At 33.9% G+C, this 13,739-nt stretch overlaps 2 protein-coding genes across 2 annotated transcripts; one reads left to right on the top strand and one right to left on the bottom strand.

Annotated features, from left to right (window-relative positions):
* Window positions 1–6,020: 6,020 nt before the first annotated feature.
* On the bottom strand, window positions 6,021–7,004 carry LOC131801701 (ficolin-1-like). The gene is made up of 3 exons (XM_059120630.1): window positions 6,867–7,004; window positions 6,265–6,794; window positions 6,021–6,189 (listed from the first exon to the last, which is right to left on the bottom strand). The coding sequence occupies exons 1-3, from the start codon at window positions 6,933–6,935 to the stop codon at window positions 6,066–6,068; spliced, it is 723 nt and encodes a 240-aa protein (XP_058976613.1). The 5' UTR covers window positions 6,936–7,004; the 3' UTR covers window positions 6,021–6,065.
* Window positions 7,005–8,758: 1,754 nt separating this feature from the next.
* LOC131801700 (angiopoietin-related protein 2-like) lies at window positions 8,759–11,465 on the top strand. Its single transcript, XM_059120629.1, has 3 exons — window positions 8,759–8,909; window positions 8,975–9,615; window positions 11,228–11,465. Exons 1-3 carry the CDS (start codon window positions 8,826–8,828, stop codon window positions 11,355–11,357), a joined length of 855 nt encoding a protein of 284 aa, XP_058976612.1. The 5' UTR covers window positions 8,759–8,825; the 3' UTR covers window positions 11,358–11,465.
* Window positions 11,466–13,739: the final 2,274 nt, after the last annotated feature.

Raw genomic sequence — 13,739 nt, 5'->3', positions numbered from 1 at the left:
CAGACCTATTTGAGAAACTCTCATATAAACACATGTATTTTACTTGTGTGGTGAGAAAAGTCGACCGAGTACGTCGAATTTAGGTATCGTTGAAAAGTGTATAGAATATCTCTGAAAAGTTCTTAGAATGTCTCATATTGAACAATTTAATGTTCCTTTGTGTTTTTTTTTTTTTTTGTACAACAACAAAACAAAACAAGTAAAAAAACATTAAGTTCGGCCGGGCCAAACTTTTAATACCCTCCACCTTAGAGTAAAGTAAATATTAGAAGAAATGTGGCAGAAACCATTAAAATGCCGAATATCGGCAGGTACCGTTATATTGGGGCTATACCAAATCGTGGACCTACACATACAATGTATCGCCAAAGGAGCTAAAACCCATTATGACCTACAAATACCAATTTTTAGACAAATGCGTGAAAAAATGTGGCAAAAATCACCAAATTACCGAATATCGGGAGATACCGTTATATGGGGACTATATCAAAACGTGGACCTACACATACAATGTTTCGCCACACGAACTAGGACCAAATTACTGAAAAAATGTGGCAAAAACCATCAAAATACCGAATATCGGGAGGTACCGTTATATGAAAGCTATACCAAATCATGGACCCATGCATGCAATGTTTCGCCACCGGAGCTGGAACCCATTATGACCAAGGAATACCAATTTTCAGACAAACCCGTGAAAAAATGTGGCATAAATCATCAAAATACCGAATATCGGGAGGTACCGTTATATGGAGACTGTACCAGAACGTGGACCGATATATCTCATTTTCAATACCAACCATCCTAGACACAATACAAATTGCCCTGCTAAATTTTGGCGCTCTACGTCAAATAATGTGGGCTGTATCGTGATTTCAACAGACAGACAGCAGACGGACATCGTTAAATCGACTTAGAAATTTATGCTGATTATGAATATATATAGTTTATGGGGTCTACGACGAATATTTAAGGATGTTACAAACGGAATGACAAAGTTAATATACCCTCCTTTCCAAGGTGGAGGGTATAAAAAAATCTTTCAATACCAAGCCAAACAAGCAAGTTGTATTATTAATTTTTTGGATAATCTGTTAATTTGACATTTTGTTAAAACCAATCCCCTCACGCCCACCCCCTTTTTGGATAACCGTTCAAATGTTTTTTGTTAACACTTTTGACCCTTTACCAATCCAACAAAACAGCAACAACAACAATAAAGTTATTAGCAAAAACAATACCTCATTTGACATTACCGCTAAATTGTCATGACACGAGCATTGAAAACAAGGAGTGACTTCACACTCTGATTATGAACGATTACAACGAGAGGTGTTGAAATAAATCAACATTTCATTGATGGCTAATAAATTTTGGTGGGGGATTCCAAATTTGGGAAACAAAAACGAAAAATACAACTAATGAATTGTCATCAATCACCATTGAAGGTGTGAAAAATTATGGCTAAAGTATATGCATATAAGATCTACAATGGTGAATTATTTAAAGAACAAAACTGTTAATTTTTAAAGCATACTTTTAGGAAACATGGGAGTTGCAATGTTAAATCTGTTAAATTACTATTAGAAAACACCAAGAGATCTTCTAAACAAGTTCTTGGGAGAATATACACTCAAGAATCGCCTATCGATTCTCCTTTGAAATCTCCTCTTCCTCCGTTGTGACCGCCTAAAGCCATTATCTAGCCACTGCCCTCAACTCGAAATTATTCATGACACTTTATTGATTGTCACCGCACATAAAAACAAATTTTAATTATTTTTGTGATTTGTTTTGTGTAACGCCTTCAATTTTGTCAACTTTAGGCTGCCGTTGCAATAATTTTACCACTCCGTCTAAAGGCATCCCCGACCGATCGATGTGGTAGTGGGCGTTTCACATGTCAAATAATAAAAATGATACAAGGAATAAAACTACAAAGTGTTTTTGGGCTGCCTTATAGTCTATGACTGCTAAATAGTTGTAAAATCTCCAAGAGGCAGTCATACAGAGGGACGGGTGGGATTGGAAGTTGTAGCTGTGCTAAGTAATACGAGTGCTGCAAACGCATTTGTTTATTTGACACATTTAATTGTTAATGTTGCACAGTGTTATGAGACAGTTGTTATTTATTTATTTTTCATTTGTTATTTTTTCTTAAGTCGCTCACACACAACCTGTCACGGCTGGGGTTCGTTGCCAGCATTGAATGATGTCGCCTGTCCTTCATTTGCATATGTGGGGGTGGACGAGTGTCCACACAAATTATGTGTGACAATTACAAATGTAAGGCTGCACGCAAAAGCTATTGAATAGAGGTGGAATCCTGAAATTAACGTTACTGACGGACTGTAAAATTGGGATATGGTGCTAGTTTTTTGTACTTAGTTATTTGTACTTATGTGAACGAAAAGTACTAAACGGTACCATTTCGATTTGGGTGGACCGATAAAGCTGGAATGAATTTGGAAATAAAATTACTATTACGTTGTATGACTGAGGTATTTAGGCAGTTTTGGAAATTCCTACCTATGTGTACTAAATTGTACTTTTTGGTATAATTTCAATTTTGGGAGAGCCGTTAGAGTTGGAGTCCTGAAATTTGGAAATTAGATTACTCTTGCATTGTAGAATTGGGGTATGTAGGCAGTTTTGGAAATTCGTACTTATGTGTACTAAATTGTAATAGATTTGGTACAATTTATATTTTAAGAGAACCTGCTGAGTTGCAATCCAGAAGTTTGGTAATAAGTTTTCTATTGAATTGTTTGACACAGTTGTAAAGTTATTGAAATTTGTACTTTTGTGTACTGAATTTGCTACAATTTGGATTTGGTTGAACCGATAGAGTTGGAATCCTGAAATTTAGAACTAAGATTACTGTCAGAGTGCTGGATTGGGATATAGATGTAGTTTTGGAAATTTGTACTCATGTTTACTTAAATGTACTAAATTTGGTACAATTTGAATTTGTTTGAACCGATAGGAAAGGAATCTTGAAATTTGGAACTAAGAATACTGTTAGAGCGTAGAATTGAGGCATACAGGAAGTTTTGGAACTTCGTACTTATGTATACAAAAGGTACTGAATGGTACTAAATTTGGTATTGACTGAACGGATACTACTTGAGATCTGAAATTTGGCATTAGGATCACTGTTAGTGTGTAAGGTTGACATTTGGAGGTGGAGGTGTTGGAATTACGTACTAAAAACTACTAAATGGTACTAGATATGGTATTAGGTAAGGGATTGAATTTGAAGTATACAATTTGGCAGTGGGATTACTTTTTGTGTGGTTTAGTTGATACTTGTCGGGGGATTTGGAAATACGTACTAAAAAGTACTAAATAGGATTAACTTTCGGGAATAAAAAGAACTGGAAGTATGAAATTTGAGATGAGAGTCTATGAAGGGTTTAAATGGCTTTGCGAAATTCTAACAATACGTGTGACAGGAGTACTAAAATCCACAAACTTTCCTACCATTTTGAATTATGGGAATTGATAGTGGTGAAATCTTGAAATTTGGTGTGAAAAACAATTCTTGGGGTTGATGTAAGAAAGTGAATTTGGAAATATGTACTATGTGTAAAAACCGTACTAAATGGTACCAAATTTTGTACTAATTTTAAATATTGGTATTGAGGTCCCTTTTGGTGGAAGTTTTGTGATAAAGAGGTGTTTTTTGGAAATGTGCATTACAAGGGCACAAAAAGTACTAAACAGAACTATATTTGGTATTGGATGAATAGATAGGATTTGAAATCGAAATAGAGTCGCTGTACATGTGTATGTGGACATACGGAGATGTGTACTATAATTGTACGAAAAGCACTAAATGGTACTAAATTTGGTATTGGGTGATGGGATAGAGCTGGAATCCACAAATTTGATATTGAAGTCTCTGTTGGTATCTGGAATTAAGATTTGGCGGTAGTCTGGAAATGCGTTCTATGTTTGTAGGAAATGCCTGCTACAATTTTACGAAAAGTACTGAATGATACAATATTTGATATTGGGTGAATGGATAGACATTCAATTTTAAAATTAGATATTTAGATTACTGATTGTATCTACGTTTGAGATTTGGAGGTGGTTCGGAAATGCGTTCTATATTTGCATTAAAAGTACTAAATGACAATAAAATTTTGTTTTGTATTCATTGGGTGAAGGGATAAAGCTGGAAACCTAAAATTTGATATTGAGGTCTCCGTTTGCATCTGAAATTTAGATATGGAGGTGGTATTCGATTGGCCTGGAATCCTCAGTGGTTATAGTATATGGAGGTGGTTTTGGAAATATAAACTGTAATTGTACGAAGAGAACTAAAGATTACATTATTCAAATACAAATTTCGGTTTTAGAGTTCGTAACGGGAACTACAGACTATGACAGAAAATTGTCTATGCAGGTCCAGGTAATCGTATTGCCGGGTGAGATAAAAAAAAACTGCAACAAAATCAAACGTCATAATTTTTACATTTTTTTAACTTTATTGAATGAAAGGAAAAAATGTCGGAAATAGCATCACATTTCACAATAAGTTTAGATTTGTTCGAATTGATCATCTTTGCCACGAATTATAGCCTTCAAACGGCCAATGAAACTGTCACATGCTGCACGAATGTTGCTCTGCGGTATTTTGCCTCATTCCCGGCGAAGCGCTTGCTTGAGGTGATCGACATTTTGGTATTTGTTAGTGCCAACCTTGCTTTCCAAAATACTCCAGACACAATAGTTCAACGGATTGTTATCCAGAGATTTTGGTGGCCATTGTGCGCTGAAAATGAAGCGAGGAACCTCATTTTGTAACCATTCTTGGGTGCTGAGTCCTGTTGGAATGTACAAGGTCTGCGGCCAAAATGTTTGCGTGCCAAAGGCTTTAGTACACCCTCCAGAATATTTTCGCGATAATATTCGGCATTTATTCTGATGCAACATTTCGATTAATATGAGCGGAGAGTTACCATCGGCTGTTTTGTCGGCCCACACCATCACCATGGCCGGCGCTTGAGTTCTGGTGGCTAACCGAAGGTGCACATTTTCAGCTGACCTCTTTGGCAAGTAAACACGATCATTTTGTTTGTTTACAAATTGCTGGACAAGGAATGCTTTCTCATCGAAGAAAACCAAATTCGGCAGTTCACCACTTTCGGACAAGCGAAAGTCTCACCTTACCTCTTTTGAGTCTATTTTTTTTTCTGTTGCAGTGTAAGTTCTTGCACTTTTTGGAACTTCAGTGGCTTTACCCCGAGCTCATTTTTTCAATATTTTCCGAATGGAATATTGCGATATGTTCAGCTCACGAGCCATTTTTCAGCCAATGCGACGCGGGTTTCGATCAAGTCGCTTCTTTAATTGTCGAACCATATCTGCTGATGTTGCTGTTTTCTTCCGTCCACTTCTTTGACGTCGGGCTACGAGACACAAAAGGTTTATTCACATTTAAATGCTGGATTCCTGTAACGATAGCCACTTGTTGTTCTCCAGCCAAATATAAAGAAATCACACTATCACGCTTGAATCATCATCATCACCATCACGAATAACTTTTTTTCTGGAAAATTCTCACCAAAATGCTTTTATACGCTTGTTAACAATATAATGAGCTGTCACTGGAATAATTTTAACAGCTGTCCGACGAGTGGCTTAGAAATGACAGCAGTCTGAAGTTGGTTGCAGTTTTTTCTTTTTCCAAGTTTCGTATTTGAATATTGTATTGGCTTATTACAAAAGTGGCCTGTGCAGGTCCACGTCTCCGTATAGGCGCCAAAATAACCGCTATATTCGGTAGTTTTAGATTTTCACAGAATTTTTAACGGATTTAATTTTTGTTGAAAATTTTCAAATTCTTTCCAAATAGTGGAGCGTATTCAAAGTTCGGCACGGTCCTTTTAAATATTCATAAAAATCTAAGATTTTTGCACTGATAGAAATATTAAAGATAATGTGTCCGTTAATTCCCAAAAAAAGATTCTTTAAAATCTCCACATTTATTATATCCCTATTGATCCCATATAGATATGTATTAAGTATAAAATTGTTTTTTCTTAACTTTATTTCATTTAACGGGGTCTTATTATCATTTCGACAAATTTCAAGGAATAATTGTGGCCTCTAAACTCATACCAGTTAATACCTTGGGCATACTCCTTAGTGGTGGCCCTCAAATATCTTCCATTTAAGTTACTACAAAAAAAAAAAACAAACACATACTTCAATTTAGCATCCAAAATAAATATCGGAATCGCCCGCGCAACCTACCTATGATGACATGCATTATACCACCAGGCACCGGTGTATTCATTGGCACAAGCCTTCCCATACGAATCATTGTCCTGATCATAGGTAGAAAACTTTTGACCTAAATGTATTGACAATGCATCACCGGCGGAACCACTGTAGCTACCTAAACTTTTGAGGATATACTTCTCCTTTTCACTGCCCACAATGAAGGCATCGTATTTGGCATAGCGTCGATCACCCTCCCAGTCTTCCATAACGATTAGCAGTTCATAGGGACGAGAATTTGTGAGATTATTTAACCGATCCAGGCCAATGAAGAACTCTCCTGATCTATCGCCAAAGCCCTCTTTATAGTCGGACCAAGGACGAAAGAAATTCACCGAACCATCCTTGCGCCGTTGTATCACAATATTACCACGATCAGAGGGGTTTTCATTCAAAGTTTGGAGACGCCTTTGTATTGTCTTGTCCAGCTGTTCAATTTGATTCTCCAATCGAGTGATTTTCGAAGACAATTCATTTATACAGATTTCAGTGGCACTAGCAATCTTCAGAAAATTGAAAAAAAAAAAACAACAATTTGAAACATAATTCATTTTAAATTTTTAAAATTCATTTACCTTAAACTGCCTGTGTTTAAATTTTAGGGGACTCACAATAATCAGCAGCATAAAAATAATTGATTTCATTTTTTTTAATTTCTTGTCTTATTCTCCCCAGTACAGATGCGATGTCAAGATTCCAAATGACTCTCTTTAAATAAAACTGTATTTTATTGTTATTCATTTATATACCAAAACAAATATTCTTATCAAGAAATTTATTAAAAAAATAAGAATAAAACAAAAAATCCCCCTACATAAGGGGGTTGTATGAAAATTTTGGTGTTCGAATTGAATTATTTTTATAGATAAGCATTTTTTTAATAGACAGGCTTTACGAGAGAATTCGTAAAGGGAGATATTCAAAAGATTTTTTTTCTAAATAGAAGGTTTTCTGTAAGTCTTTTTTGCAAATGTAAGACTACTAGCAGATACCCGCTAATTCGTCAACGAAATGTCCTCCCCTAGATTTTAGGCCCTTTTATTACTAAAAATGTACAATTTGTTCAGTTTGACAGATTTTTTTTTATCAAAACTTCATGCATCATTCAAAACCAGCTCCATCTCTTCAGTCTATTCCTTCATCCAATACCAAATTTAGAACCATTTAGTACTTTTCGTACAATTAAAGTACCCAATTCCTAAACCACCTCCATATTCCAATTCCAGATACCAATGGCGACCTCAATATTAAATTTGAGGATTCCAGCCTTATCCCTTCACCCAATAACACATTTAGTACTTTTTTTACAAATATGGGACTCATTTCCAAACCACCTTTATGCCTTAACTACAAACACCAACAGCGAAATCTACATCAAATTTTAGGATTTCAACTTCATTCCTTCACCCAATACCAAAGACAGTACCAATTAGTACTTTTTGTACAATTATAGTCCGCATTTTAAAACACTCTCCATGTCTCAACCTCAGATACCAACCGTGACCTCAATATCAAACTTTAAGATTTCAACTTATTTATTTTTTCCCCTTTACCAAATTTAGTACAATTATAGTACGCAGAATCAAAATCAGACCCTTCTCTCACCCACAGACACAAAGAGTGACATCTATATGAAAAAAACTGCAACCTGCTTCGACTGCTGTCATTTCTAAGCCACTCGTCCGACAGCTGTTAAATTTCGATGAGAATTTTCCAGAAAAAAAAAGTTATTCCTGATGGAATTCAATATTTGGCTGGAAAACCACAAGTGGCTGTCGTTAGAGCACTCCAGCATTTAAATGTGAATAATTCTTTTGTGTCTCGTACCATCGCTCGTTACCGTGGACGAAAGAAAACAGCAACATCAGCAGAAGCGACTTAATCGAAACTCGCGTCGCAGTGGCCGAAAAATGGCACGTTAGTTGAACACATCGCAATATTTCATTCGGCAAATATTGAAAAATGAGCTCGGGGTAAAGCCATTGAAATTCCAAAAAGTGCAAGAACTTACACCGCAACAGGAAGAAAATAGACTCAGAAGAGCTAAAGAGTATCTTCGCTTGGTCGAAAGTGGTGAACTGTCGAATTTTGTTTTCTCCGATGAGAAAATATTCGTTGTCCAGCAGGTGTCGATCACCTCAAAGTTATAGGGAGGTACCCATATATATTTGGGGCTATATGAAGACACGGACCTGCATATACAAATTTCTGTCTTGGGCTGTAGTGCCCATTACGAACTTCAAATACGACAACAACAAATAAACAATTCCGGTGAACAATGTCGCTAAAATCATCAAAATACAGGAGGTACAGGTATATGGGGGCTACAAATAAATGTGTGCCTACATAGTCCATTTTCAACACCAAAAGCCCTGCCTATATTATTTTATTTAACATTTAATATTTACGTATAAACCGCAATTTTCATACCACCCTCCATCATAAATTTCTATAAATACAAAGTATTCGCGTGAATGTGATTAAAGACCTATTCCATTTCAAGGCGTTCGATTCACACAAGCCAGAGAAACGAAATGTGGCATTTAAAAGACAATATTAAGGTGTGTCCGATTCTTTGGCTTATTTTCAACATTTTCAATCACATTTCAATGGAAGAAGTGAGTAAATATTTCAAATTTATAATTCAAAATTCCCATAATTTCTAAAATTCCCTAACCAACAGATAACATCCTTGCCATTGACACACATACAAATACAACAGTGCCCCACCGCTAGTGCCAACCTAACACAAAGCCTCAATGAACTGAACGAGAATTTCCGACACTTGATGACCAGCCATTTGGAGTTCCTTGAAAAACTCCAAATTCTCGAAGAGCGACAGCTCAAAGCAGAACAACAACAAATGCAACAACAAAACAAGCTGCTGCAAAAACTTCAACAACTTGAAAATTTAACAAAAGTTTCGGAAACTGTTATACTACGCCGCCAGGATGGTTCCGTGGATTTTGATCGCACCTGGCAAGAATTCAAGCAGGGTTTTGGCAATGCATCTGGAGAGTTTTTCCTTGGTCTCGACAACATACACAAGTTGACGAATAGTGGTCCATGCGAATTGCTGATCGTTCTTGAAGCCTGGGACAATGAACGTCGGTATGCGAAGTATAACAATTTTGTGGTGGGCAGTGAACGAGAATACTACAAACTTCACAGTTTGGGACAATACAGTGGCACCGCCGGTGATGATTTCTCCTATAATGTGGGTCAGAAATTCACCACCAGGGATCTGGACAATGATTTGCTGTCAAATGCAAATTGTGCGGTACGTTATCGCGGTGCATGGTGGCACACCGCTTGTTATAAATGGTGAGTAAAGGGAGAGGGTGTGGGGGAATTAGTTATCAAGAAGACTTTCTGCAGGCCCAGTATATATAGAATAGTTTTCATACAAATAAGAGAGTCCTTCTATATAGAGACGTTCCTCCTTGGACCTTCTATATAGAAGACCTTTCATGGTCTCTCTATACGGAAGGCCTTCAATGTGTAATATCTTCTATGGGACTTCCTGCTATGGATCTTCGAAAGGCTTCCCAAATGACTTTCATATATGGACGTTCTACATGACTTCCATACAGAAGACCTAATACACATGTAAATCCTTTAATAGGCCTTCTATATAGGTAACATTTTGTGGACTTTCGATGTAAAGAAAAACTTTTATGGGTATACTATATATTTGGAAGAATTTGAACTATAATATGGACGGCCCATACATACCGGGTGAGATGAAAAAACTGCAACCAACTTCAGACTGCGGCTCAGACAGCTCATTATATTGTTTACAAGCCTACAAAATCATTTTGGTGAATTCGAGCGTGATAGTGTGATTTCTTTATATTTGGCTGGGAAACCACAAGCGGCTATAGTTAGAGCACTACAGCATTTACATGTTAATAAATCGATAATCGATCGATTTACATGAAAATAATCTCGTTACCGTGATACTAGTAGAGTAGCCCGACGTCAAGGAAGTGGATGAAAAGTAAAGAAGCGACTTGATCGAAACCCGGGTCGCCGCGTGGCTCGGGGCCATTTGCCATTGAAATTCCAAAAAGTGCAAGAACTTTCACCGCAACAAAAAGAAAATAGACTCAAAAGAGCCAAAAGAAATAGGGTTCTATTCTGACACTAACCCCACCTCCATTTTCAATTTCGTGAGGATCGGACCATAATTGCGACCTGTAGAGTGATTACAAATTAACATGGACAGACGGACGGACGGACATATATAGCTAGATCGACTCAGCTCCGCGAGATAGGAAGATCCATATATACTTTCCTATATGGGAAATCAATATTTCGTGGTGTTACATAATTTTTGGCCCAATCAAACTTATAATACCCCCAACACATAGTGTTGTAGGGTATAATTAAATATTATGGCGTTTAACTTTGTTGCAGTTTTTTGATCTCACCCTGTAGAAGATCATCCCTACGCCTTCGATATACATATAAGCCCTTCTATAGGTCTTCTTTATAGAACATATACCTTTTGTACGCCTCGTACAAGACCTTTAACTAGACCTCTATATAGAGTAGAAGACCTTTTGATACAAAGAAGGCCTTCAATTGATCCTCCATATAAAAAAGACCTACCATGGCCTTGTTAACATAAAAACCCCTTCATAAAGGCTTTTTATATAAGTTCCTATAGACCTTCTAAATGGTAGACCTTTTATAAGAGATTATACATACGTTTAAGACCTTCCATACGTCTTCTTTAATCAAAAGATTTTGTTTAGGCCTTTTTTCCATATGTACATCGTATGAGCTTTCAACAAAAAAAAGACATTTTCTTTGCCTACTGTGGAAGCAGGAGCTTTCTTGGTCTGTCTCGCCCTATATCTCTTATGTCTAGATATTGTTTTCTTGTTATCAGTTCTAATTTTGATTTATCTGTTCTCTTTCAATTTTCCAGCAATTTAAATGGGCCCTTCAAAAAGGGCAGAGTTCCCGACATCGAACTTGGTCAAATTGTACAATGGCATGCTTTCAGAGGTAATCAAACGTCTTTGAAATTTGCTGAAATGACAGTGCGTTTAAAATGAAGTCCCAGGGAGTGAGATATTTAATACGAATAAAATAATAATAAATTATTATAAATAATTTATAATTATAAATTATTATAAATAAAAAAATGACGGTTCTTGAAAATTTTTCGTTTGCTTTTGCTTAAAAATCTGGATGAGAAATCTAAATGGGAACTAGTGTTACAATTATAGTTTTAAATATTTAAAAGTGAATATAATATTTTATATGAAACTAGCTGGCCCGGTCCGCGTTGCTGGCCCGTACTTTTAGTTTTTAATGCATATTTTTTTATATAATGATTAATGAATCCATAGTAATTTCTAACTAGAAATAAATATTCATGGCAAAAATTATAATAGATGTTCGCCTACCGTTGGTGTCAGATATTTTGAATTGCCTGATCTTATTTTTCAGCTATAAGCTTTGATTTGACTGTTAAAAACCTATATAATATAGAACATCTATAATATCCCCACGTGAAATCCCAGCTCAATTTTTTTGTATTATAAAGAGCTTATAAACATTTTCCATTCAAATGTGCTGTAATTTGGACTTTGTATTTCGCGCTGTCTACCTCGTAATTGAGGGCAGAATGATTTTAGAATAGTCAAAGATAATTACTCTTTTACACCCGTAAGATGGGAAATATTTTTAAATTGTGTGTTGGAGACCCCATAAAGTCCAAATCTACATTTCCATCCAATATTTTTTTTGGTGTTACAAATTTAATAGAATACAAGATTTTCTATACTGACCACACATTGGGTTGATAATACCTAGGTGGGCAATTATCTGTAAGATGGTTCTCTACCCCAGAGTAGCCTAAATATAATTTTTAGCCAAATCAATTGATGAATATGATCAAGACCATAATGGTAAAATGAAGAAGGTAAAGTCATTTAAAATGAGCATACCCATCTCTGCATTTTCTGTAATTTACCTTGTCAAATTTCACTTCACATATGTTTGCATGACTTTACCTTCATGACTTACCTAATAATATTTTGCAAGGATGGTTTCTTCTCAAATTACCAAAATTTGCCGAAATTAGTATAAAAAATATATACTTGAAATTCCGTTGTACCCTTATCCGGGGGTTATGACCCATATGATGAACTGCAAAAGCGATTTAAGCTATCTTGAAAGACTAAATGTCCAATCCACTCTGCTATTTTGCATCTTTTATATTCCGTATTTCACTGATTGTTGAATTTTGCATTGTGATTTCTAATTGGACGGATTATTGTCATGTGAAAGAAGTAGGTCCATGTTTAGAAATGAGTCCCATAACGCTTTGTCGGCCAATTTTGTTTGTTAAAATATGTTCGCATCTTCCAGCTGAAGCACGATGTAGGTCCTGCAATTGAAAGCTAAATTCCACTTTTAGAAATGAGCTATCGACATTCACATTTTTATTGGCAAATTTTCATGGGAATTATTATTATTATTATTATTATTATTATTATTATTATTATTATTATTATTATTATTATTATTATTATTATTATTATTATTATTATTATTATTATTATTATTATTATTATTATTATTATTATTATTATTATTATTATTATTATTATTATTATTATTATATTATTATTATTATTATTATTATTATTATTATTATTATTATTATTATTATTATTATTATTATTATTATTATTATTATTATTATTATTATTATTATTATTATTATTATTATTATTATTATTATTATTATTATTATTATTTTATTATTATTATTATTATTATTATTATTATTATTATTATTATTATTATTATTATTATTATTATTATTATTATTATTATTATTATTATTAGTATTATTATTATTATTATTATTATTATTATTATTATTATTATTATTATTATTATTATTATTATTATTATTATTATTATTATTATTATTATTATTATTATTATTATTATTATTATTATTATTATTATTATTATTATTATTATTATTATTATTATTATTATTATTATTATTATTATTATATTATTATTATTATATTATTATTATTATTATTATTATTATTATTATTATTATTATTATTATTATTATTATTATTATTATTATATTATTATTATTATTATTATTATTATTATTATTATTATTATTATTATTATTATTATTATTATTATATTATTATTATTATTATTATTATTATTATTATATTATTATTATTATTATTATTATTATTATTATTATTATTATTATTATTAAAAAAAACACGAATTTGTCTTAATCGTTAAAGTCGGTTCGGCGGTTCTTGAGTTATAAGCGTAGTAACTAACGCACTTTCTTTTATATATATAGGATGTATAGATAGATTAAAAAGTAGGCATGGTCAGTTCCTCAGCCCCAAACAAATACTTAAGATTGGAGGGAAAGTCAA

This window comes from Musca domestica, unplaced genomic scaffold (assembly GCF_030504385.1).
Source record: "Musca domestica strain aabys unplaced genomic scaffold, Musca_domestica.polishedcontigs.V.1.1 17, whole genome shotgun sequence".
Lineage (NCBI taxonomy): Eukaryota > Metazoa > Arthropoda > Insecta > Diptera > Muscidae > Musca > Musca domestica.
The sequence above is the reverse complement of the archived record's forward strand: the minus strand, read 5'-3'. Positions and strand labels throughout refer to the sequence as shown.